Consider the following 25,676-nt stretch of genomic DNA (forward strand, 5'->3'; position numbering starts at 1 on the left):
CACACACACACACACACACAAACACAGGAGAGAGGACAGCATACATTTAACCGAACCTCGCCGAAACACTGAAACAGAGGTACGAACACACGTTAATGTTAATATATGTATATCTGCTGTCCCTGTCACCTCGACAGGTTACAGTTGTTCCTGTGAGCGGGTCACTCACTCCGAGAGACACTTTGTCCTCCAGAGACTCCGGACAGTCCTTGTAGCTTCGTTAGCTCGAAGTTCAGTACTGTGAGCGCACTGAGCCTCTCAGTGATATCAGTGTAAGACTTCTGTGGTAAAGCTGTGTACTTGTACAGGTCTGCCGGGCTTTAACTTTTAACATGAAGTATTTCCTGTAGTGTCCTCGCTGCTGTCCCGGCCGGCGTCCCGCTCCCGAACTTCCTACAGTGGTGTGGAGTAACTACATGTCTTACTCCTACAGTTCTTAGAGGTGGGAACAGTAGTCAGATCTTCTACCTAAGTAAAAGTAGAAGTACCAGAGTGTAGGAATACTCTGTTTCAAGTAAAAGTCCTCCATTCAAAATGTTACTCAAGTAAAAGTACAACAGTGTTCGCATCGACATCATAGGCTATAGTTAAAGGAGCGACAGTAAAAGTAGTCATTGCAGATTGGTCCATTTCAGAATAATATATATATATATATGTTTATAATGATTGATCATGAAAGTGTTCTCAAAGCTGGTGAAGGTGCAGCTAGTCTACTCTGAAGTACTTTGTATTCTGCAGGGTAGCTGGTGGATTTACTGCAGGTGGAACTAAAGTCTGATTTAAGACTTCATTATATTTACCATAATTAATCCAGATCTGTAAAGTAACTAAAGGTATTCAATAATTGTAGTGGAGTAGAAGTACAAAGTAGCAAAACACGTAAATACTCAAGTAAAGTTCTAGTAGGCCTACCTCAAAATTGTGCTTAAGAACAGTACTTGGGTAAATGTACTTAGTAACTTTACACCACGGAACAGCTCATCAGTATTCTAACCTTTCTCCTTATCTCCCACAATCACTTCCATTAAAACTCAGTTAATGGGGCTCATTTTTATATTGCTTCAGTTTATAATCGTAACGGATCGAAAAGTTCAGATTAATTGTTCAATACATGATGCACTTTCACAAACAACAACCAACATACTTATTACATTCAAATTAAGTACATTATTCAAGTTTACATTAACTTTGGATAATAACACGGGAGAAATTAGCAGAAGCGCTCTATTTTCCCCTCTCTCCCTCCCCTCTCTCTCTCCCTCCCCTGACAGCCCGTCAGTATCCGTCTCATGAGTATGGGCTTAGATTTGTCTCGGAAATATTTGTGTGAACATAACAATTTTTTTGATTTGTAAATTTAAAACACCATCCACAAATGCATTTAAAAGATTTGCAAACTCACAAATAAATTTGCAAATGTAAAACGGATCTGCAAATTTACAAATAAACAAAAGGAATTTGTGAATATTTCTTTAACATTGACAACTTTCGATCAGGCATTTGTGAATCCATTTTGTATTTGTTGACCAAAAATGCGCTTGTGGATCTCAAATCTCTGCGTGTGGATCGTCTTTTTACACACACAGAGTTTTGAGACAAACTTTCCTCCGGTCTCGACCGAAATCTGCTCGTGTCACTCGGTTATTTTCGGAAACCACTTAATGGCCTGCCGATGACGACATTTCCGGATTTCAAGGTTTCAAAGTAAGAGCATGATGGCTTCCCTTTGGAGTCGACGCTCGCAGCGCCATGTCGAAGTGCGCATATTCTACTTATTTAATCAGATTTTTTCGATTATAAGGAGTACAAATATCATGCAGATAACCACCGAATCGCTGGAACTGTAGCTTTCCAGCGGTACCTATTGTGAGACTTTATCCGACGACTCACAGCAGCCAATAAGGCCGCTCAAAGCAGCTTGACTTTGCGTTCCACGTGAAAATGGAGCATCAGAATCAGAAGGCTTCGACTCTTCTGAAGCAGAAGAATACAGGGACAACAAGGATCCATTTGGACATGGGTACGTGTAAATATTACAGTAATAGTGTACTTTCACTTTGTGTGGAATTCCGCACAAATGAACAATAGGTTTATTGAACTTTTTCTTGGGACAAAATAGACTCTCAAATAGTAAAGTTTTACTCTGTGTAAACGTTTTTTATGTGTAAAAGTTATTTTGATGAGCAAAAGTGAGGTTAAATGTGTAGATGAAAATAATCGTTTATTCGTCCCACAACGGAGACATACAGTGGCTATAGACATGTATTTTACTGTTTTGTACAGAGGGGACTTTGTTATAGATTTATTTACATGTGTGTCTGTGATTTTATACTGAATGTAAAGTAACTGGAAATACCTGTGTGTGTGTGTGTGTGAGAGAGAGTGAGAGAGAGAGAGAGAGACTCCTGCCCCGCCTCCCAAACTTTCTTTTTAGTTGTGCCTTGTTATTTGTGCTTAAGCAACATGCCACTTGAACTTTATTTCAATGAACTTAGTAGTAATTATTGTCCTACATTTTAATTTGTTTTACAGAGAGGTTTCACATCTGCCTGGGCCTAACGGCACACAGGCGACGTATATATAGGAGCCAGAACCTCCAGCTGTGCCTGCCACCAGGTCAAGATACACTGTGGCTCAAGGGGCTTCACCACTGCCATCACCACCAAGGACCAGCAGACCAGCATCACTACAGCTGCCTCCACCTCCATCTGTGCCTGCCACCAGGTCAAGATACACCTCAGCACAAAGGCCTCCACCACAGCCACCAGCATCAACTCAGCCAGCAAGGAGGTCTCTTATGGCTATCACTACAGCACGGTTTATGCGTACCGTGCCCGGCCCGTTTTTGGTTGCGTTTCCACTTGGCGTAGTTCCGGCTAGCGGGTACTTTTTCACAGTTTTCTGGCTCTCCAAAATCGAGGTTCTTTCCGGGCCAACAACCGGGCTGAGTATGCTAAACCAGTGAGAGAATCGCTGGCAACTACAACAAAATGAACATATTTTACCGTGATTTAATTGTAATACACGTTTCTAAATGATGCCGAAGCAACAACATACTGATACCGGTTAGTAAAAACCATGAATTAATGCTTTGTAGGGGTGTAACGGGATACGTATTCGTACCGAAAATATTCGGTATGGGCCCTTCGGGTTCGGTACACATGTGTACCGAAGTGTACCGAACGAATATAACGTTAAACGGAAATGTACCTATGTGAGATAACATTTTCAAAATTCAAGTTAAAAAAATGTGAATGTTCAAATTCAGATCCCAAAAATTCAAGTGAAAAAAATTCGAATGCACAATTTCGGTGTATAAAATTCGACATAAAAAATGTCGGTGTATAAAATTCGAGGTCCAAAATTGCGATGCAGCATCATCCGGGCTACTCAGACAGGATAAGCAATCGAGCCCGAATGCTATCAAACCGACTTCTGGCCTATCCGAGCACGGCTTTGTCAGTGAGAAAAATGACGGAGAACAGTGGGGCTCGGGTAAGTAGTCAGTTTGTGCTCTTTATTTTACAAGCAGTGAGGGCTCGACAGCATTTGTATCTTACATTAGCTAGCTAAATGAGTGAAGTAGCCTTGTCCCTTGCTGTTAGCAAGCTCCGTAGTTATCATTAATTGAAGTGAATCACAACGTTACCGTGTCCTTTTGTGTGTGTGTGGGGGAGTGTGTTTGACGGTTTACAAAGTAACGTTACGATCACTTCGGTTAGATAAGTCAAGTAGACAGACCCGGCGGCAGACATACATCTCTGGGCGGGCATTTGATTTACCAGGGCGGGCCCACCACGACACTTACATTTCCCGGGAAATCTGAATTGTCAACGGGGGGGCTGTTAGATGCTCGCGATTTGTCAACGGAGGGAGGCGCTCGTGAATTGTTGAAAGAGAGGGGTTTTATGTTGCCATAAGGTCTTATGTATCCATTGGTTGGGTTTGTGGCACATTTGTAACGCTGTGCCAACTTGGGCAAGCACGCAGGCAAACTTGAGCGCACACAGGGTGGAGAGGTGGAGTGAGGTTGAGCGATGGAGTGAGGTTGAGCGAGCGCGAGAGAGAGAGAGAGAGAGAGAGAGAGAGAGACTGTGCAGCGGTCTGCTTGCGCACAGAGCATGAGTTTGTGAGAGCCGGCTTGAGAGTACATTTCTCTTCAAAATATAATTGATTGCCAGCTGACTTGCTTGCTCGTTGGTAATGTAGGCCTAACTGGTTTATTCTAATGTGCCTGCATCTGGCACTGAGTTGCCATATTCCTTTCGTGAACCACTAGCTAGAGTAAACAAACTGACAGGCTGCTGTGCCGCATCTCACTCAAAAACCCACACGACTCAATCCAGCGAAAAACCAGTCTTGCGCGCAGCCTTTCATTCTGAATTTCCTAGCAAAATAAAAACAATGATATTAAACTAATACAAAAATCAATATTAGGACAAAGCCCTACAAATAACAACAATAAACATAATAATAAAACAATACAAATTTGGTATTCAGCCTTTATTAAAACAGCGGGCCCAAATCCTGGATGGGCGGGCCCGGCCCCATGGGGCCCGCCCATGACGCCGGGTCTGCAAGTAGACCATGCTACACTATACAAATACTCTCTTACAAAAGTTACTTTAGTAAAAGTATGCTAGCATAATTAGGAAAGTGTTAAAGTATTTAAAGTAGACACAAGTTATACTATTATATCATTTGTTTTATTGTTATTACCGATGCAAGAGTTGACTTAACTGTTGTAGTTGGAGCTCATTTATAACTAACGATTACTTTCATTACTTTCATAATGGTTTAGGCTGCGGCCCCACGAGGACGAATTCGGTCGTTTGCGTTACTGTTTAGTGTCATATAGACCGTTCGGCCACACGAGGACGACCGAATATGGCACTAAACGACTGAGGAAACGACAACTGGTCCCAAGGTGGATAGAACGGCATACGCAGCTCTCTGGGGGGTCAAACGGCTCCGTGTGTGCGCCCTATACGGAAATTTTCAGATCACTGATAGTGATTGCGCAATAGCCCCGCCTCTCCCCACCTCTTCTGCTCACCTCCGCTTACCCCGCGCCAGTGCTGAAGTGTTTCGCCACCAACAACAACAACAATGGCGGATCGCAGAGTTGCTATCGTGCTCCGGACGCTATTGACCATGCTACAGTTGTTTGTGCAACATCTACAGCAATAATGATGAGGCAATAGCCCCGCCTCTCCCCACCTCTGCTGCTCACCCCTGCGTCAAAGTAAACTGCACCCTGAATTCAGATTATTTATCTTTCTCTCGCGAGTGAAGTGTAATCTGACAGGACGGAGACACGCAGCTCTGCTCACCTGCAGCTATTTTATCATTATATTATATAGAGTCGTTATTCATTTGTTTTAAAGCTCAATAAATAACAAATAAGACCTTTGACCGGCACTTTTATAATTGTGTCCGGAAGATTTCAACTTTAATACACGCTGACTGGCGAAAAACTCTGCCCGGTTCCCTCGGCCCCCACCGCGGAGAATAAACAGAAGGGCAACCATGACAACCATGCTTCTTCGCTGCTTTTGTGGAGGAAGTTACAGCGCCACGTACAGGCTCGGCATATGTACTGCAGCTTCTCCAGCGGTTGGAGCTAAACGGAGCGGTCTCGTGTGGGCAGACACTATCCGGATAATTATTGCATGTGGACGGAAGCCGTTTGCGATTGCGTTTGCGTTAATCCTATGCGTTTAGCCGTTTTCGTCCTCGTGGGGCCGCAGCCTTAATGTGCTGACTATTTTCTACATTAATAGATGAAGGTCTGGTTTGTTCAAACTCTCAAAATAGTAGGACATGCTGTCATAATTACCCAGAGTCCGAAGTGACACCTTTACAATGTTAAAGCTGTTAGATAAATGTAGTGATGTAAAAACTAAAATATTCAAGATAGTGTAGTGGAAAAGAGATAATGTTTTAAAAACATGTTACTAAAACAAAATCTCTTGTTTTGGACTGACAGTAATTATTCAAGAAATAGTAGATACATAAATACACACACATCAATCTGTGTGCATTTGTTGTGGATGGAACACAACAAATGGTGTTCTTACCTGTGATGCCTCCTCCAAACATTATACTGTATCATTCAAACTACAAGTAACAGTTCTAGCTACTTGACTTTAGGCAATTCAAAAGACAAAATCAACACAATTTATTGAAAGACCAATCTTTATTTCTCTCCTTTTGTTTGTGTTATTAAACCATGTCAATCTAAAAAACTGAGCAACTCAACAGCTAACTCTATATTTCTTATTGTCCAAAGCATCTATTACACTATTTGTTCCCCTCTCATATTCACAGGATGGATGCTTAGAGACTTTGGGGGAAACCTCAGCTTTATCAACGTCCTGTCTGTTGCTTTGGCCAGAGAGGGCTGAGGGTCTTTCCCTGCGAGGAGGACCATGCCTGGTGGAGGAGGACCAGGCCTGAGGGAGGAGGACCAGGCCTGGTGGAGGAGGACCAGGCCTGATGGAGGAGGACCAGGCCTGAGGGAGGAGGACCTGCACCAGCTGCACCTACAGAACTTAGCCCATGCTGGGCATAGCTGTTACCACCTGCACAGGCCTATCCTGTCAATTAACAGATTAACATTTAGTGTAACGTATGTATATAATTTCGTTTTTATTTTAAAAAAAAATGGTGATGGTTCATGCTTGATAACTTTTGGTTCACATTTCAATAAATTGTATTTGCACCCATTTTGTCCGTTATTCTTACTGAAAATGTTACATTACACATTCACATCCGACTGAAGATTGGCACAATTTATTTGTGAGGTTGCAAACTCTGCGGTACAAGGCACAAGTATTGTGAAGCTTATAAAGTGAGGCAAATGCATTTGATCAGCTGACTTTTTTTTCTTGCCAAACTTGATAGGCCTGACAATAATCACACTGTCTCTGAGGTGCAACGTAAAAAATCAAGTTCCTGTTAGACTACAAAACTAGTCAGTGTGCAGGTCTTTGTGTTACAATATAAGTGTCTCTTAGTGAATATCCTGTACTGCTCTTAAATCTCATCACATCAGCTTTTCCTTTCCCTCTTGGAAACAGAAATATCAAAAAACATATTATTGCAGAGCAAGTGTGTTATTTAAGAAAGAGGTGTGTTTGTTTGTTCAGGGGCTATAAATATAATGATTTTTTTATTTTAATGTGTTTTTTAAATCCAACCGTGTACTACAAAGATAATCAGATTATGAATAAACCGTTCTAAATTCATCAACATTGAAATAAATGTATGATTAAAATAATATTTAACTGTTATCAAAACTTAGTGCAACTGTAGAAGCTTGCTCTGTCCGGTTGTCTCACTGAAACAATCACTTTTAACATGTTTTTTTACAGTCAGTATGCAGCAGAGACAAAGGGTCGCAGTTCTCACTATGTTCAATCATATTTGCCTTAAATACATTGAAATGTGAAAGTTGAACAAAAAAGTGATTGGTAAACTGTAAATGTAACCTTTTGCTAAGAAAGTACACTCAACATCACTGATGTGTAGGTGATCTAGTATTCAGTCATGTTTAATGGCATGTGTATCAGTGTATTTGAGTCATTGCTTTATGCATTCTTTGAAAGTATGAAAAAGGTGTACCTTGGAATCCGTGCTGAAGTTCTCTGCTGTTAGGAGTCCAGATCTGTCTCTCCTCTTCTGGTCCAGCCTGTCTGGATCACCTTAAGGACACTTTGAACAAACAGATGTAAAGTTACATGCATGGGTTACAGACTTCTTTACATGCAAACAACTTTTTATCTTCTTTTAAAAACAGGTCATAATCTTATTGTTATACTTAAGAAATTGCTGGATATCACAGTCCTTATACTGTATCAGTTTGAGTATTATTGTGTAGGTCCTTTTTATTTACTGTTACTTTGGATGAGTTTTTCATGAGTCAGTCAAATTAATTTGTTTTCATATGCCATATTCATATGCATCACACATGTAAGGGTAAGACACACACCTATTTAACAAATGCAATGCAAAGGATAAGCTTAATGTTCACTCAAGTCACAGATAACGTCATATCTACTATTTAAACTAATCATTTCCTTGTCACTAAAGCATTGACTACGCTATTCATCGTCCTTAAATGCATGCATTAAGTTACATGTTCCGTTCTACAGCCACAATAAGGCTGTTTCTCAAGTGTGAGGATAATACAATTAAAAGAGACATTAAAAACAACCGGCCGATTGTCGAACCTCAGATTGAGGAGGAACAATGCGGATTCCGTCCTGGTCGTGGAACGACGGATCAGCTTTTTACTCTCGCAAGGATCCTGGAGGGGGCCTGGGAGTACGCTTATCCGGTCTACGTGTTTTGTAGACTTGGAGAAGGCGTATGACCGGGATCCCAGGGAGTTACTGTGGGAGGTGCTGCGGGAGTATGGGGTGAGGGGGTCTCTACTCGGGGCCATCCAATCTTTGTACTCCCAAAGCGAGAGCTGTGTCCGGGTCCTCGGCAGGAAGTCGGACCCATTTCCGGTGAGGGTTGGCCTCCGCCAGGGCTGCGCTTTGTCACCAATCCTGTTTGTATACATGGATCTGATTTCGAGGCGTAGTCATGGGGGGGGGGGTCTGCAGTTCGGTGGACTAAGGATTGCACCACTGCTTTTTGCAGATGATGTGGTTCTGATGGCTTCATCGGTCTGCGACCTTCAGCACTCACTGGATCGGTTCGCAACCGAGTGTGAAGCGGCTGGGATGAGGATCAACACCTCCAAATCTGAGGCCATGGTTCTCAGCAGGAAACCGATGGACTGTCCACTCCAAGTAGGGAATGAGTCCTTACCCCAAGTTAGAGGTGGGCGATATGACAATATATATCGTCGTGACGATATTAGGTCTCCACGATATGCTTTTTCAGAGATATCGTCCTATCGTGATAAAAAAAAAATGTGAAAAAAGAATTTGGAAAAAAAAAATAGCGGGAGGGGAAGAGGCTCTCCGTGCTCAGCACAGGGGGCTATGACAGCGGACGGAGAGCCTCTTCCCCTCCCGCTCCCCCAGCCTCACCTACTGATTTTAATTTCACCATATATCAAGCCCGATAGATTTCACAATGTCAGCGCACCTCTGCTTTCGTTCAGTCCGAGTTGTTTGACACGCTCCCAAAGCAACCTGATCTCACCAGAATGCGTGACTCCACCACGACTCCTTAACACCACAATGCGTGGTGGACTCACAAACTTTGTTACATTTACGTGTCGGCACCACGCAAACAAGCCCAATGTAAAGTGAATGAGGCTCCTTTGTCGTGGTGCACACACGCATTTCTACAACGTCCTTCAGGGAGCTTTTATTCTATAAAACGTTTTTAAAATCTACTTTATAGCTTGTAGTAACTCACGGGAGGCTTCTTTTATTTTATTTGTATTCATAATAATTTTTATTTTTCGTCAGAATGTATTATGGTGCATTAGTTACGATTTTTTGTTCTCAAAAAACAGTGCATTGTGTGTAATGCAACTGGGATTTTTATTAAATGAGTTAGTTTTTAAGGAAGGCCAGAGCTTCAGCTGTGTCCAATAGATTGTTCCCTTTAGTTAACGTTTTTTAAAAGAACATTATATTCCAATTTGATCATGTCCCCTTTATTGTATTACGGAGAGCAATGTGAGCATCCATTCCCATTGGATAACGGAGGATTTTACACCCGGAAGTAAGTATTATCCTTACTGTCGATTAATTTTACAGTGCTATCTGCATTACTCATCAACTCAAAAACACCAGATTATCCTTGTTAATTACACAACATTGATTGGCTTAAATTGTGTACAATACTTTTGTATTTTTCCCCTTCGATTCGGAGAAACAAATATGTGTTCAGTTTAGGATGGCCGAAGACACTACACTACCCAGAATCCTCAGCTATTGTTCCGCGTTGCCTCAAGCTCTGTGATTGGTTGACTGCATTCCATATGAAAAAAACGTTTCGTAAAAGATAAATCATACTTTATTCAGCAGTGCTTTCTTTACTCTTTGAAAGTCATCACATGAATGCATTGTAAATAGTACACATCTGTCGTAGTTCTTTCTTTATCTACAGAGATCTGGCCTCAAAATAGACCGGAAACTATTCTTTTACCGTTCTGTTTTAATTTCACAATAAAGTTAGTAGTAATTTGTTTTGATATTATTGTTTTTTATTAACTACTCATGTTAAGACCATCTTTTCTGTGTTGCTGTGGGGTTTTTCCATCGCTTTTGTGTTACAAATATCAAAACAATAACAGAATATATCGGTCGTAAACTAAACCAGAAACAGCAGTATATTTTATTTTGTTAACACTGTAAACTTGACAGCTTTTTAACCCAAACCACCTACTGGTTAAAGCACGTTATTACACGTTTAGAGTAATATTGAAATCTTGAAAAGGGATGTCCAAAATAGCAATTATATACAGTTTTTAATTAACTAATTAATTTGTAGAGAATAACGAGTAATGTATATACTTTATAGGGATCTGCAGACAAATATTTAGTCTTCTCAAGCACCAACAATCATTACATTGCATTTAGCTGACGCTTTTATCCAAAGCGACTTACAATAAGTGCGTTCGACCAACAAAATACAAGCTTGAAGAAAACAGAATCATAAAGTACATCAGGCTTCATAGAGCCAAACATTTCAAGTGCTGCTCAACTGGCTTTAGATAAGCCAGTCCTCCAATCACATATCTCTCCTGATTGTTGGCACTTGACAATCACCTTCCCTGAATTGTACTCAGGTGTAACTAAAGTATGCTTTAAGGGTTGTTTATATTTCACATCATTAATCAGAATCTGTAAAGTAACTAAAATAAATGTAGTGGAGTAAAAATACTGATGCTGTGTACAAGAAGGGGATGAACAGACTCTATTTTCTGAGGAAGCTGAGATCCTTCCACGTGTGCAGCAAGATGCTGGAGATCTTCTAGTCTGTTGTGGCCAGTGCACTCTTCTTTGCTGGGTCTCCTGGGGGGGGGGGCAGCATCAGAGCCGGTGACACCAGCAGGATCAATAAAGTGATCAGGAAAGCTGGGTCTGTCATCGGCATCAAGCTGGACCCCTTTGAAGCTGTGGTGGAGAGGAGGACACTGAACAGGCTGTTGTCCATGATGGATAACCCACCCATCCTCTCCACCTGCAGCTGGACAGTCAACGGAGCTCCTTCTCCAACAGACTGCTGCAGCTCCGCTGTCACAAGGACCGACACAGGAACACATTCCTGCCCACTGCCATAACTCTGTACAACAAATCACCTCTGGCTGGAAGAGAACTCTCTGCTCCATAGTTTCTCTAATACAACCTCGCTGTACATTGTACACATATATCATCTGTTCAATATTTGATATTCCATATTCCATTGTCATATATTTTTGAATATGTATATTTGCATATATAATATCTACATGTATATTTTTTATTTCAACACGTATATTTTCTATTTTCTTTTCTTTCTATTCTTGTTTATTTGTGGTTTTGTTTTATTGTAAAATGCCTTGTCTTTTATGCTGCTGCAACAAAAACAATGTCCCAAATTGGGATCAATAAAGTACCATCTTATCTTATTTTATCTTACATCCGGACTAAAACCACCAGACTCAGGGACAGTTTCATCCCACAGGCCATAAGACTATTAAACACCTGAACTTTGAAATAACATCCATAGCATTAATCTGGCTGCTGCTTAGAAATGATTTGTTTAATATATCATATTCCAATCACTTGTATAGACTCTTATTGCACTATTTCACTTTTTACTATTTTACTAATTTTCTTTTTGTATTGACTTGCACTATTTTTTCTGTGTATCTGTTTTATTGTGTTGCACCGTTGGAGGAGCCTGTGACCTAAGGGGGGGGGGGGGTAGGAGACGTTCGATTCCTGTTTTGAATAGTGTGCCTTCGATGGGATTCATTCCGTTTCAAAATGCTGTTTGTCGCTCAGCGTACACTTCGCGCACTGCCACTCCAACATCCAATCACAGAGCTTGAGGATAAATCACGGGGTTTGTCAAGCAAAGCTCATGGTGGAGTCCCAAACGATAGCTGAGGATTGTGGGTAGTGTAGTGTCTTCGGCCATCCTAAACTGAACACATATTTGTTTCTCCGAATCGAAGGGGAAAAATACAAAAGCATTGCACACAATTTAAGCCAATCAATGTTGTGTAATCAACAAGGATAATCTGGTGTTTTTGATTTGATGAGTAGTGCAGATGGCACTGTAAAATTAATCGACAGTAAGGATAATACTTACTTCCGGGTGTAAAATCCTCCGTTATCCAATGGGAATGGACGCTCACATTGCTCTCCGTAATACAATAAAGGGGACATGATCAAATTGGAATATAATGTTCTTTTAAAAAACGTTAACTAAAGGGAACAATCTATTGGACACAGCTGAAGCTCTGGCCTTCCTTAAAAACTAACTCATTTAATAAAAATCCCAGTTGTATTACCCACAATGCACTGTTTTTTGAGAACAAACATTCGTAACTAATGCGCCATAATACACTCTGACGAAAAATAAAAATTATTATGAATACAAATAAAATAAAAGAAGCCTCCCGCGAGTTACTACAAGCTATAAAGTATATTTTAAAAACCCATGAGTAGTGGGGGGGAAGTGGGTTATGCTAACTTAAAAAAAGTTAGCATATTGATACATTTTACCATTTTGTGCCAGTTTTGGACTCATAACATGACTTGCTGTGTTCTTGATCTCTACAATGCCTGCAAAACCAATACTAATACAACAGACCATCTAACTATGTGTGTTCTGACAAAGGTTCTCACTTTAATAACAAGTGAAATGCTGTTTCTCCTTTTGTTAGACATGTCAGAGTCTGCAGGCCGCAACTCCTCCGTCTCCTCCATCTGTTCCATCTCTCTGGTGGAGATTAAGGCGGAGACTCATCTGGTCCTGCGGGCTTTTCTCCATCGGACAGTCTCCATGCCCCTGAAGGAGAGGCCCGGCACAGTAGGAGGGCTCTACAGAGACCACAGCCAGTACAGGTGACACGCCTCTCTGTGCAGGCTTTGCTGGATCTGTTTCTGTGTGTCACTGTTCAGGACAGCCTCAGGCAGGATACTGATGTCAATAATGCTCGGATCTCAGAAACATGTTGTTTTATTAACAGAGATGGTTCACTCAATGAGAAGTAGAGATACTCGTGTTGAAAAGTGCTCTGGTAAAAGTTGAAGTACTGACTTTAGGTTTATAGGCTGTGAAAGTAAAAAGCCCTAACCACAGGCGTGGTGATAATACAATGTCATTCCAGTTGAGCTAGGAATGTATTCCACTTATGTGAACATATATTTAGAAGTCATTATTAAGTTCTCATGATTTACAATTGTAAGGATACTGTCCTTTATTTCAAATGGTGTTAAGTGATGAGATATCTCTCCTGTTGTTAACCATACGGATGCTTTTCATACTAGCTCCAAACCACAACAAAAAGTAAAGGATGGGGGAGATTATCAAGATGTCACTTCAGCAGATGAGAAGAAGACTGGATTCAAGGACTTCATAAAGCAGCTGCCTCTAAGTAACTCCATACGCCGGCCCGCCAAAGAACCTAAAGGCTCCCTGGACCGGGACAGCAGGTCCAAGGCCATCAGAGACCTGACAGACGTGAGCACGAGTTATTTTTACTTCACCGCATACACACAAGTGTCTGACTGTTGATTTCAATCTGAGAGAGAGATCCCTCGGTCTGATGTTTTCAGTTGGTGTTGCTGGAGGAAAACTCATATAAGGATTCTGATTGGTTGCCTTCTGAGCCAGTCGCTGCCTGACCTCCTCATCAAGATTATTAGATATAACATAGACCTTACATGTATGTGAGAATAAAAAAATACAAACCATGAAATAAAACTGGTGAGCCAAAGCAAACTGATGTTGTGTGTTGTGAGTCAGAGAGTGTAGATGGTGCCTTCACATTCAGTGTAACCTATGTTTAAAAGGGTTCACATAGCATAGCAACACATAGCAACACATAGCAACTCACATTTCTCTCAAAGTATTGTTTTTATGCCTCGTTCTCTTTTCTGTCTTAAATGTCTAAATTAGTCTATCAAATACATACTTGAGTTTATATTTCTCAAGCGATATAAATATGATAGTAAAGAGACTGTCTGTCCAGATAAATGTGGAGAGATTATTTGAACCATTTGCTAAATGTAATACTAATGCAGTAGTAACAGAGGGAGAGGGTAAACACGCTGTCCGGAGAGCGATGACCGGGAGTTTGAAATGTTAACGGAGGGATACATGTGTGACTACCTCTGGTGTTTGGAAAAAGACGGTTTATAAAAATTGCATAATGGACATAGGATTAATTACATAAGAAGTATTAAACATGCTACCTATAAATGACTTTATAAATTGAATAAGATTATACCACTAAATTGTAAAGAATATTACATTATTATATACTAACATCAAAACCATCACATTTTTAATGTTGAGCAAAAGACCTGTTCCCACAGGACGATGTCCTATCCCCCTCCTCTACATCAGAAGAAGATGACGGCGAGAAGAGACAGTCGAAGAAGTTGAACCAGAAGAAAATTAAAAGAAAGATCTCCAGATTCTTCAAGAAAAGGATAGAAAAAGAGAAGGACAGAGAGAGGGACAAAGAGAAGGACAAAGAGAAGGACAGAGATGGAGCTCGTCCTCTGAGACCTTCTACGCTGCCAATCGACAAACATCTTGAACCCTCCCCGGCCCTCATCTCTCCCAGTAAGATCCTCCATTACACAATACAACGACTCAAACCAGATCATTTATTTGCTGCAAAGCCTACAGTTTAAATGTATATGTAGACATCTTTCATTTTCAATTTCATCGCTTAGAATGGGCCCTTTATAACCGTTTCCTGCTGTTATTGTAGAACTCTAGTGAGCGGGGCATTGGTGTTGTATTTATAGGGCAGACCCAAAGGTTAGCATCACCAGGGCTCCTCCCATTGGATTCTGGGTTATTGCAGAAAATAAGATCGACCGCGGTCTCATGGCTGCACGTCACCTTTGCTAAACTAAAGGAGGCCAATGTCAGCGGGAAGGCGTTTAGTAGTCTCCTTTAGTCCCTTGGTCACTTTAGAACCAAAAACACATTCAAAACATCCACTTCAAGACAAGGGAACAGGAAGTGGACAATGCTGACTCATTTCCTGGTTTTACTCCATTCAAAACTAAAATGTGTCTGATTGCACCGGGTTGTAACCTTGTTGTTGTTGTTGTTGTTGTTGTGTGAACATGCACACATTATGTTTATGAAGTGACGGAAGTAGAGTGGTGACAATTGATTTAATGTTTGATGGAGTTGTGGTGTATGTCACTGCAGACCACCCTCCTGAGTTCTATGATGAAGTAGCAGAGAAGCTGGAGAAGATTGCCCGGAGGAGCAGCTGTAAAAAGACTGTGAGTCCCACAGTCCCGCCCCCAACAGGTAAACACACACACACACACACACACACACACACACACACACACACACACACACACACACACACACACACACACACACACACACACACACACACACACACACACACACACACACACACACACACACACACACACATTCCCCCTACCACCAAGCTATTAAGCATTAAAGGTCACCTTTTGATGTCAGGTATACATACATATGTGTCCCCGGTGTGTCAGGAGACTCACAAAGTGTCCTCTGTCCTCCTAACCCACATCTCTAAAAACGGGGGTAAAACGGAGCTGATCCAGATTTGCTGCGGTCATGACGACATTACTAAAATGTTTGACTTTATGTTGAACTCCCGTCCATGTTCCAACCTATCAGAAACGTTGCTGTATCAGAAACAATGCGCGTGGTGTTTTGGAAGTAATATGGTCTGTGTACATAAGCAAGCATCTCTAACGCTGCACTGGAGAGAGTGTGTGAAGAAGCAAAAAGGCCTTGTAGTAAACCCGCAAGAGAGAAAGCGTTTGAGTTCCATACTGTTTCAGAAATAATGACGATGGAGAAACTTAACAAGCAGCAGTGGTCCACTGAAGAGACCAGCTACCTGCTGGGAATCTGGTCATCCGAAGAGGTGCAGAGGAAGCTGTTGTTGTCGGTGTCAGCTGTGAGGGGTTTCCACGCGGTTTGGCTTCACTGGGAGTCGAGCTTGCTGTGTTTTACAGAGACATGGCTACACGGGGATATTCCAGACGGTGGTTCGAGCCGACAGGGACACGCTGTTTTCATTAACAACAAGTGGTGTAACCCTGGACACATAACTGTGAAGGCCAGTATCTGTACTCCGGACATAGAGCTGTTGGCGGGGAGTTTGAGGCCGTATTTTCTACCTAGAGAGTTCTCACACGCCATTGTTGTTATTGTTTACATCCCGCCGGGTGCCGCAGCGTCGCAGGCGAATGGCGTCATCCACTCCTCCGTTGCGGGATTACAGACACGGCACCCCAGTGCATTTATCACGGTTAATGGAGATTTAACCATATAAAAGTCTCCAAAAGCCTTTCAAACTTCAGCCAGTATGTCACCGGTGGCACTAGGAAAGATAAGACACTGGACCTGCTGTATGCCAATGTTAAGGAGGCGTACAGCTCCACCATCCTCCCCCCCCTTGGCAACTCAGACCACAACCTAATAAAGCTTGTTCCCAAATACAAGCCTCTTGTCAGGAGACAGCCGGCTACCACCAGGACTGTGGTCGCATGAGGTCGAGGAGGAGCTGAGGGAGTGCTACAGGTCAACAGAGGGTTCACGGTGAGGACATACATGGACTCTCCCATTGCATCACCGACTACATCCGCTTCTGTGAGGGGAGCATGGTACCCACCAAAGAGGTACGATGCTTCCCAAACAACAAGCCCTGGATCAATGGGCACATTAAGGCCCTCTTGAACAGGAAGAAGAGGGCTTTCATGGCGAGAGACACTGAGAGGGCTAAGACTGTACAGAGGGAGCTGAAGAAAGAGCTACGGGCAGCCAAGGAGAAATACAGAGATAAGTTGGAGAGTCGTCTGGAGGCCAATAGCTCTAGAGAAGTCTGGGGAGGGGTGAGGAAAATCACTGGGTACAAACAATCAAGCACGGCTGTGCAAGGGACCCCTGAAGGTGCAGATGAGCTAAACCTGTTCTTCAACCGGTTTGACCATCCCATCTCCAGCCCAACAGGACAGCAGGGGATCCCAAACCCTAGCACCACTACTCCCCCTTCTTCTTCTTCTTCTTCTTCTTCTTCTTCTTCTTCTTCTTCTTCTTCTTCTTCTTCTTCTTCTTCTTCTTCTTCTTCTTCTTCACCACCACCACCACTCCAGGAGGGGCATCAGCCACTCACAGCAGTTTCACACCCCTAATAATCACCACCGGACAAGTTAAGAATCAGCTATCGAAGATCAACGTGAGGAAGGCCAGGGGTCCAGACAACACCAACCCCCGAGTGCTCAAGGCGTGTGCCGGTCAATTAGCAGGAGTTTTTCTGCACCTCTTCAGGCCCCGGCCCCACGAGGACGAAAACGGCTAAACGCAAAGGATTAACGCAAACGCAATCGCAAACAAGCTTCCGTCCACATGCAATATTCACCGGATAGTGTCTGTCCACACGAGACCACTCCGTTTAGCTCCAACCGCTGGAGAAGCTGCAGTACATATGCCGAGCCTGTACGTGGCGCTGTAACTTCCTCCACAAAAGCAGCGAAGAAGCATGGTTGTCATGGTTGCCCTTCTGTTTATTCTCCGCGGTGGGGGCCGAGGGAACCGGGCAGAGTTTTTCGCCAGTCAGCGTGTATTAAAGTTTCAATCTTCCGGTCAAAGGTCTTCTTTGTTATTTATTGAGCTTTAAAACAAATGCATAACGACTCTATATAATATAATAATAAAATACACAGAGCCTCTCTTTTTCCTCCCTCTCTTCGGACAACGTCAGTGTCTGTCTCATGCAGCAGCTGGTACAGTAACGAGTGACCCGGCCGACAGTAAGAATAAACCTATTTATAACTAGTTTAGTTTGAGAGGTATTAAAATAGCTAAGGGTGATGATCTGACTTGAAGTGTGTGTGTTGCTGCAGAGGGAGGAGCTGCAGGGGAGCAGAGCTGCGTGTCTCCGTCCTGTCAGATTAGACTTCACTCGCGTTTAGGTCCATATCGAGAGAAAGATAAATAATCTGAATTCAGGGTGCAGTTTACTTTGACGCGGGGGTGAGCAGCAGAGGTGGGGAGAGGCGGGGCTATTGCCATCATTATCAGAAAATGGTCGTATAGGGCGCACACACGGAGCCGTTGGACCCCCCAGAGCGTTGCGTATGCCGTTCTATCCACCTTGGGACCCGTTATCGTTTCCTCAGTCGTTTAGTGCCGTATTCGGTCGTCCTCGTGTGGCCGAACGGTCTATATGACACTAAACAGTAACGCAAACGACCGTTTTCGTCCTCGTGTGGCCGCAGCCTCAGTCTCTCCTTGAAGCTGATGAAGGTGCCGGACATCTGGAAGACGTCTTGCATTGTCCCAGTGCCCAAAAAGACACGCCCCAGCACCCCAGGAGACTACAGGCCTGTTGCTCTGACTTCACACGTCATGAAGATCTTTGAGAGACTGATTCCGCAGCACCTCAAACCCCTCGTGTGTGACTCCATGGACCCTCTACAGCAGGGGTGGGGAACCTTTTTCCTCTCAAAGGCCATTTCAATGTTTACAATATCCTCAGAGGGCCGTACAAATTATTGAGCTCTGCTTAAAAAAACTAAAATCACAGCCCATTAATTTCATGCTGTGCAAAGAAAAAGCAACCTCTTAATCCAGATATCGCACCATGACTCGCGTATGCATGCACGTGCACGGTGTGGCATGCGTGCACGTGCAGGGTGTGGCGTGACCACCAACACAGAAAGATATGGACACAAGATGTGTGCAAATGTATTTAGTTTCCTATCCATGTGAACATGATTTAAGTGGGGGGGGGACCTAACCTCCTCCAGCACCCCCGGGAGAAGATTTTTTTGATGTTTTTAAATGTTGAAGTTAAAAGCATCAATCTGGTGCACTTTGAGAGCAACATTAGGAGATCTATGGATACATCTCTCAACACCCAGATGAAACACAACTGGAAGCAGATTTATTTTTCTTTATGGATATTTTACAAATCACTCCCCTTTCAAACTGTAGTCTTGTTTATTAATAACAACTTTTGTTTACTGTCGTATAGTATTTCATACCTGTTTACTTTATTCTCTTGTTTTTTGATAACTATAATGATCATATAAAGATGTGCCTTTACCTCACTGGTTGAAGAAAAAGCTTCTTATATTCGTTAGCATAGCTAGCTAACCAGATGCTAATGATAACAACAACGTTATTGACTGTATGACAGATGAGCAGATCGCCACTGGGCTTTCAACTAAAGACACAGACACGCAGAAACTGCGGCATGTGTAAGGACTTATCGGTACTGCAATTTCTGAAGTGCTGGAGCTGCTTTCTGGTGCTCTCCGTCAGAACTGCACCCCTGTCAGTCGAGACATATACCACGTGATGACACGTTAGGCTCGTGTTGTGTTCAAGGACCCTGACCGTGGCCAGGAAAAATAGGCACTCGCTTGTTTCTTTTGTGGTCTAGATTTCTTACATTTTTTTCTTTTTTGCATGTGTTTATAAATGACCTCGAGGGCCGTACCAAATTGTGTCGCGGGCCGTATACGGCCCGGGGGCCGGAGGTTCCCCACCACTGCTCTAGAGTTTGCCTACCAGGAAAACACTGGTGTCGAGGATGCTATCACCTACATGCTCCACAGAGCCTACACACAGCTGGAGAAGCCACACAGCTCACTAAGAATTCTGTTCTTCGACTTCTCCAGCGCCTTCAACACGATCCGGCCACACCTGCCAGCTGAGAAGCTGTCAGTGATGCAGGTGGATCGCAGCCTGGTGGCCTGGATCACAGACTACCTCACCAGCAGACCTCAGTATGTCAGACTGCAGGGCAGCATGTCTGACGTGCTGCTGAGCAACACCGGAGCCCCCCAAGGAACTGTGCTGTCACCTTTCCTGTTCACCCTCTGCACCTCCGACTTCCGCTTCGACTCCAGCTCATGCCACCTACAGAAGTTCTCTGACGACTCCTCCATCGTCAGCTGCATCACAGATGACGATGAGGAGGAGTACAGGGCCCTGGTGGAGAACTTCGTAGGCTGGTGTGACAACAATCACCTCCAGCTCAACATCAGCAAGACTAAGGAGCTGGTGGTGGACTTCAGGCGGAGCAGCAAGAGGCCTCTGACCCCCATCACCATCAGGGGGAGGATGTGGAGGTGGTGAACAGCTACAAGTTCCTGGGAGTGCACTTGAACCACAAACTGGACTGGACAGACAACACCGATGCTCTCTTCAGGAAGGGACAGAGCAAGCTGTTCTTCCTGAGGAGGCTCAGGTCCTTCAACGTGTGCACGAGGCTGCTGCAGATGTTCTACCAGTCTGTGGTGGCCAGTGGGCTCTTCTTTCCCGTGGTGTGCTGGGGGGAACACAAACACTAGGGACACTGGCAGGCTGAACAAGCTCGTGAGGAAGGCTAGCTCTGTAGTAGGAGTACAACAGGACAATCTGGAGGAGGTGGCAGAGGGGAGGACGAGGAGGAAGCTCGACAGCATCCTAGAGAACCCCTCCCACCCACTCCACGCAGAGCTAGTGAAGACGAGGAGCACGTTCAGCCACAGACTCATCCCTCCTCGGCACAGCACCAAGCGCCTCGGACCGTCCTTTGTGCCTGGAGCCATCAGGCTGCACAACAAGGGGTTACATAGGAAAAAGAAATCAAATTAAATCACTGGTCATAAATATACACTGTTTCCACAACCCATGTTAACTTGTCACTTTAACTTATTCCGCACTTTATAACTTAGATAATGACCAAATATGTATATATGCTGACAGTTATTTTACTCTTATTTTTATTCATCTCCTATTTTCATAGTCTTTTATTATTATTATCATTATTTCCTTGATTTTATGTTATTTATTATTTATTTTAGATTTTATTGATCTGTGTGAATCTTTGCTGTACTGTTTTTTTCACGCTTACCCTGTTGCTGCTTTGTACAACTGAATTTCCCCTCGGGGATTAATAAAGGTTCATCTCATCTTATCTTATCTTATCTTATGAAGCAGGCACGCAAACGGTTACGTCATGACGCAAACAATCAAACAATGACGCAGCACCAGTCGGACTCTGGGCGGTGTGAAAAGAGCCGGAGCTAAACCGAAGAACCGGTTCTGAAGCTGAAAAGCTCTAGCACGGAGCTTGAACCGGAGTTGCGTTGGTGTGAATGAGGTATGTGAGCTATTTTTAGAATGCGCACGCTACGTTCGTTGACGCGCGCGTCAAACCTGGGCAGGCTGTGTGTGTCCTTCTCCCGTGACGATAACGACTTGAGGTTAAAAAATAATAATAAACAAATTTGAAACTGGGGGGACACAAACGGGCAGACAGCAGAGCTCGGGGCAATTGGATAAATAACATAGGCGTTTAGTTTTTTTAATAAAAGAGCACATGTTCAATGTGAATAGTGACCGTAGATAGTTTACTTCAGTTGCAATTTGGTGCTATATATATTGTTTTTTTAAAGAGCAACTTGCAGGTTTTTTTTTTTACTACATTTATGCTTATCCTTGCCTGAAAATTACAATTAAAAATGTTAATGCAGGATTTGATATGTTTTACAAGACATAAGGGCAGGAATTCAGAGGAAAAGGAGCCGTTTTGATCTCTGCTAAAAATTGCTTTTTTTTAACGTCATACGTGAAACGCGTCATATTACGTCACATGGGGGAGCAAATTTCTAACTAAATGGCTGAATTGCTTTTAATTCACTGGCAGGAGCGACAAGTGAGGAGGAGCAAACAGTGAACAACGAGGGAGAGATTGGACAAAGAGAAAGAGTAGAGGACAGAGAGAGTAATGAACAGGAAGAAGACAGAGAGACTAAAGAAGATGGAAGAGAGGCTGCAGGTTATGGAAAGGAGAGAGACATGGAAAGTGAATGTTGACAATGTGTTGTGATCATTTTAGCCTCTTCTGCATGTCCAGATCATTAATAGTAACAATCAACTGATTCTTATGCATTACACTTTAAAAATAATTGATGGTGACATTGTCAGCCCACTGACATGGTTTGAAATCAATATATTATCCAATGTGTGACCCCCCACAGGACTTAAAAAGCACCTAACTAGATCATGAAAATCCCCCAAATCTCGGGGGGTATCCCCCGAACCCCCCTAGCATGTTTGGACCTTGGTATTTAGGAAATCCTGGATACGGCCCTGCCTGTCTGTGTGTTTTTGTGGGCGTGGTGGCTGTCACTCCTGGCTCCCGGCTCAACCTCCACTCACCTGCTGCAATCAGCTGTGCACCCTCCCTGACTACACACCTGCTTTTCATCAAGCCATTTACTACAACGGCATATCAACGGAGGCTCCACAACCTTTCTCCGCCAGATCGTCAAGTATCAGCCGTATCTCGCGTCTCCCCTCCGGTACACAGCACCGTAGTGTGGAGGTGAAAATGTCTTACTAAACGACGCCAGATGTCACTGTAGTGTATATTTCTGTATATTTAAAAAAAAATCTAGTGTATTCATTATTTTCCTACACATTTATTCACTGGTGTCTTTAACCTGCAAGTTGCTCTTTAAATAAAAAAAACACCTTGAATTGCAGGCGGGGCGCGGGGCTCCGTTGACAATGGTAGGGGAAACACTGGGTTATATTTACACCATAACGGTGCACAGCTGATAGAAAAGGATTTTTTTGTAGTTTTTAAAGATATTATTTACTACCTTTCCAACTCCTCACTCAGTTGACTGTTACAGGTCTATACAGGTTCATGGTACAATGCATGAGCTTCACATCGAGAGACTGAAACTGTATTTTCCTTTACCGTTCTGTTTTAATTTCACAATAAAGTTAAAAGTCATATTATGTTTGATATTATTATGTTTTATTAACTACACTACACTTAACCCGCACCGCCTAGTGGTTAAAGCATGTTATTGAATGTTGTTGTTGAATACGTTTTATTTGATGAAAACATTTAAATATTAAGAGTAGCCTACTTACAAAATAGGGGGAAAGTAGAAGGCATGATAGAAATATAGAATAGAAAAGATCAAGAAGATACGATGTAGTGATCTCTACAATAAAACAGTTTAGTGCAGGACGTCCAAAGATATTAACAGGAGGATGCAAAACAGACCAACTAATAAGGCTTTATTTAAACATTAAAGATTACTTTAAGTTAAGGTCTTCTTTTGAATAAGAACAAAAACGTTGGGGTTATCCACAGATAAATATGAAGTCTGACAAAGTACTTAACGTCCAATATATTGCATCGTTTATTTTGGCACTTGACAATCATCTTCCCTGAATTTGACTCAGGTGTAACTAAAGTCTGATTTAAGGGTTGTTTATATTTCACATTAATCAGAATCTGCAAAGTAACTCAAATACATGTAGTGGAGTAAAAATACCAGGTTAACCTCTGAATGGTAGTGGAGTAGAACAAAGTAGTACATGCTGCTGTAACAAAAACATTTCCCAACTTGGGATCAATAAAGTATATCTTATCTTATCTTAAGATGATCGATGGCTACTGCCATATTTGCAAAATGTGCCTCTGAACCTTGAGCATGTTTCAGGCATATCAATGAACACCAGGAGGGGTCTCAGACATAAGACCAGCTGTTAAATAAAGCTCTTCTGACCTTAGCTGGCATGTGGGTATATTAATTCACCCATTTATTAATTATATGTTTTACATTTGATAACACCACTGTGTTTCGTATCCCCTAAACCTCCAGGGTGTACACAGTTTAATACTGGCAACTTCTAATTGTGGGAAATACGAAAACGTCTTATAAAGAAACGTGGCATAGAACATGTTGTGAAACACACAATAGCCAGCATGTGTAGTTCTGGGGGGGGGGCTGGAGCCGGGGCTGGACCCGTCCAATTCCAGTTTTGGAAAGTCTGCCGTGGTTCCATTCCATTTCAAGAGCTGTTGACGCTCAGTGTAACCTTGTCGCACTGCCACTCCGACATCCAATCACAGGGCTTGATGACTAATCACGGGGTTTGTAAAGCAAGGCGGGTGTTGTTGTCCCCAACGATAGCTGGGGATTCTGGGTAGTGTAGTGTCTTCGCAAACTGTAGTGTCTAAACTCCTAAAAAACTTTGTTTCTCTGGATCGAAGGTTAAAAACACAAAAGCATTGTACACAATTTAAACCAATCAATATTGTGTAATTAACAAGGATAAACTGATTTTAGTGGATGAATAATGCAGATATCACTGTGTAATCATTAGACAGTGAGGGGAATGTATCCGGTTTTATTATGAACATTTCGAGACCGGAAAAACTGTTTTCACCCACGCTAACTTTACATGGAAGCTGCCCCATATACACATTCTCCGAGACGAGACCTCAAATCATCTTCGTAATATCTATCAAACTATAGATCCTACACTTCCACTGGACGTGGATTCTAAGAGTACAATATACACTTCTCGCTAGAAATCTAATCAAAAAGCATTTTAATGGCCAAACTATTCCACAATTTAGGATTTTCCAGAGAGAGTTATTTGTGAATAAACAAATAAACGGGAGCATGTTGTTTCTTACACGACCACTAGAGGTGCTACACTTTACAACGTGGCTATGGGTCGTAATCTAAGCTGCTTAAACAATCAACCTATTTGGTAGTTTTTTGTAGGAGGACAGGCACATCAGAAGGCATCACCCAGATTTGGCAATCACCGGAGCCCGGCGAAAGACAACAGCAGTTCAACAGCTTATCCCCGCTGTTTTTAAGAAGCCAATAGACATGAGAGCCAGAGACCAAAATAAATAACGGAAGCTTTTGGCATATGTTTTTCAACGGCTATGCACCCTTATGCAATAGTAGAGGACCCCGGCTTTTATTGATTGTGATTGAAACACTTTCTTATTTATTTTGTAATATTTTCAAGACATTCTTTTTAGTTTCATAGCTTGATGAAAACCTGTAATGGTTTGGCATCAGCCATCATAGATAATATGGCCATCTGAGTGTGTGTGGTACTGTTTGTGGTTTGTTTTTAACTGTGTTATAAAGTCAATTATTCAAAATGTTAGAGTTCCTTATTTGTGTACTGAAACGTGCACTACTGTTCAAAATCAATAAAAAACAAACCTGGAATTATACATTTGGGACTTTTTTTAGCTTTTTCTTGTAACCCCCAAACCGAGGTACGTACCGAACCGTGAATTCTGTGAACCGTTACACCCCTACTTTATATATCTGAGACCTATAATATATGCCTAAAAATAGTATAATAGGAGACCTTTAATTTACTAAATGACTACTTTAGGAACACGATGAACTCATGCATCTACTACCCAAACTGGACTACCTGCTTTCTATTTCCTCATCTCTCGGGTACCTGTTGCTAAGACCGATAAGTGTATGTTCCTGTCTGAATCCAGCTGAAGCAAAGACCCAAACAAGCGTCAGAACACTTTGATGGAAACTTGATTTTCTTCTGTTCGTTCAGCAGTGTGGGACAAAGAGGTCATGGTGCAGCAGCTGGCTCAGGTTCTGTCTTCAGAGGGAGATTCGATCAACAATAAGGTAGGCTGTGTTTCATCATAA

The 25,676-nt window shown here is 42.5% G+C and overlaps 1 protein-coding gene across 1 annotated transcript; it reads left to right on the plus strand.

The window, feature by feature from the left end:
• Positions 1-25,676, plus strand: bcl2l12 (BCL2 like 12). The gene is made up of 6 exons (XM_034077209.2): positions 1-79; positions 12,851-13,031; positions 13,458-13,650; positions 14,508-14,760; positions 15,364-15,468; positions 25,579-25,676. The coding sequence occupies exons 2-6, from the start codon at positions 12,853-12,855 to the stop codon at positions 25,674-25,676; spliced, it is 828 nt and encodes a 275-aa protein (XP_033933100.1). The 5' UTR covers positions 1-79; positions 12,851-12,852.

The sequence above is a fragment of the Pseudochaenichthys georgianus genome, unplaced genomic scaffold (genome assembly GCF_902827115.2).
Source record: "Pseudochaenichthys georgianus unplaced genomic scaffold, fPseGeo1.2 scaffold_1400_arrow_ctg1, whole genome shotgun sequence".
NCBI lineage: Eukaryota > Metazoa > Chordata > Actinopteri > Perciformes > Channichthyidae > Pseudochaenichthys > Pseudochaenichthys georgianus.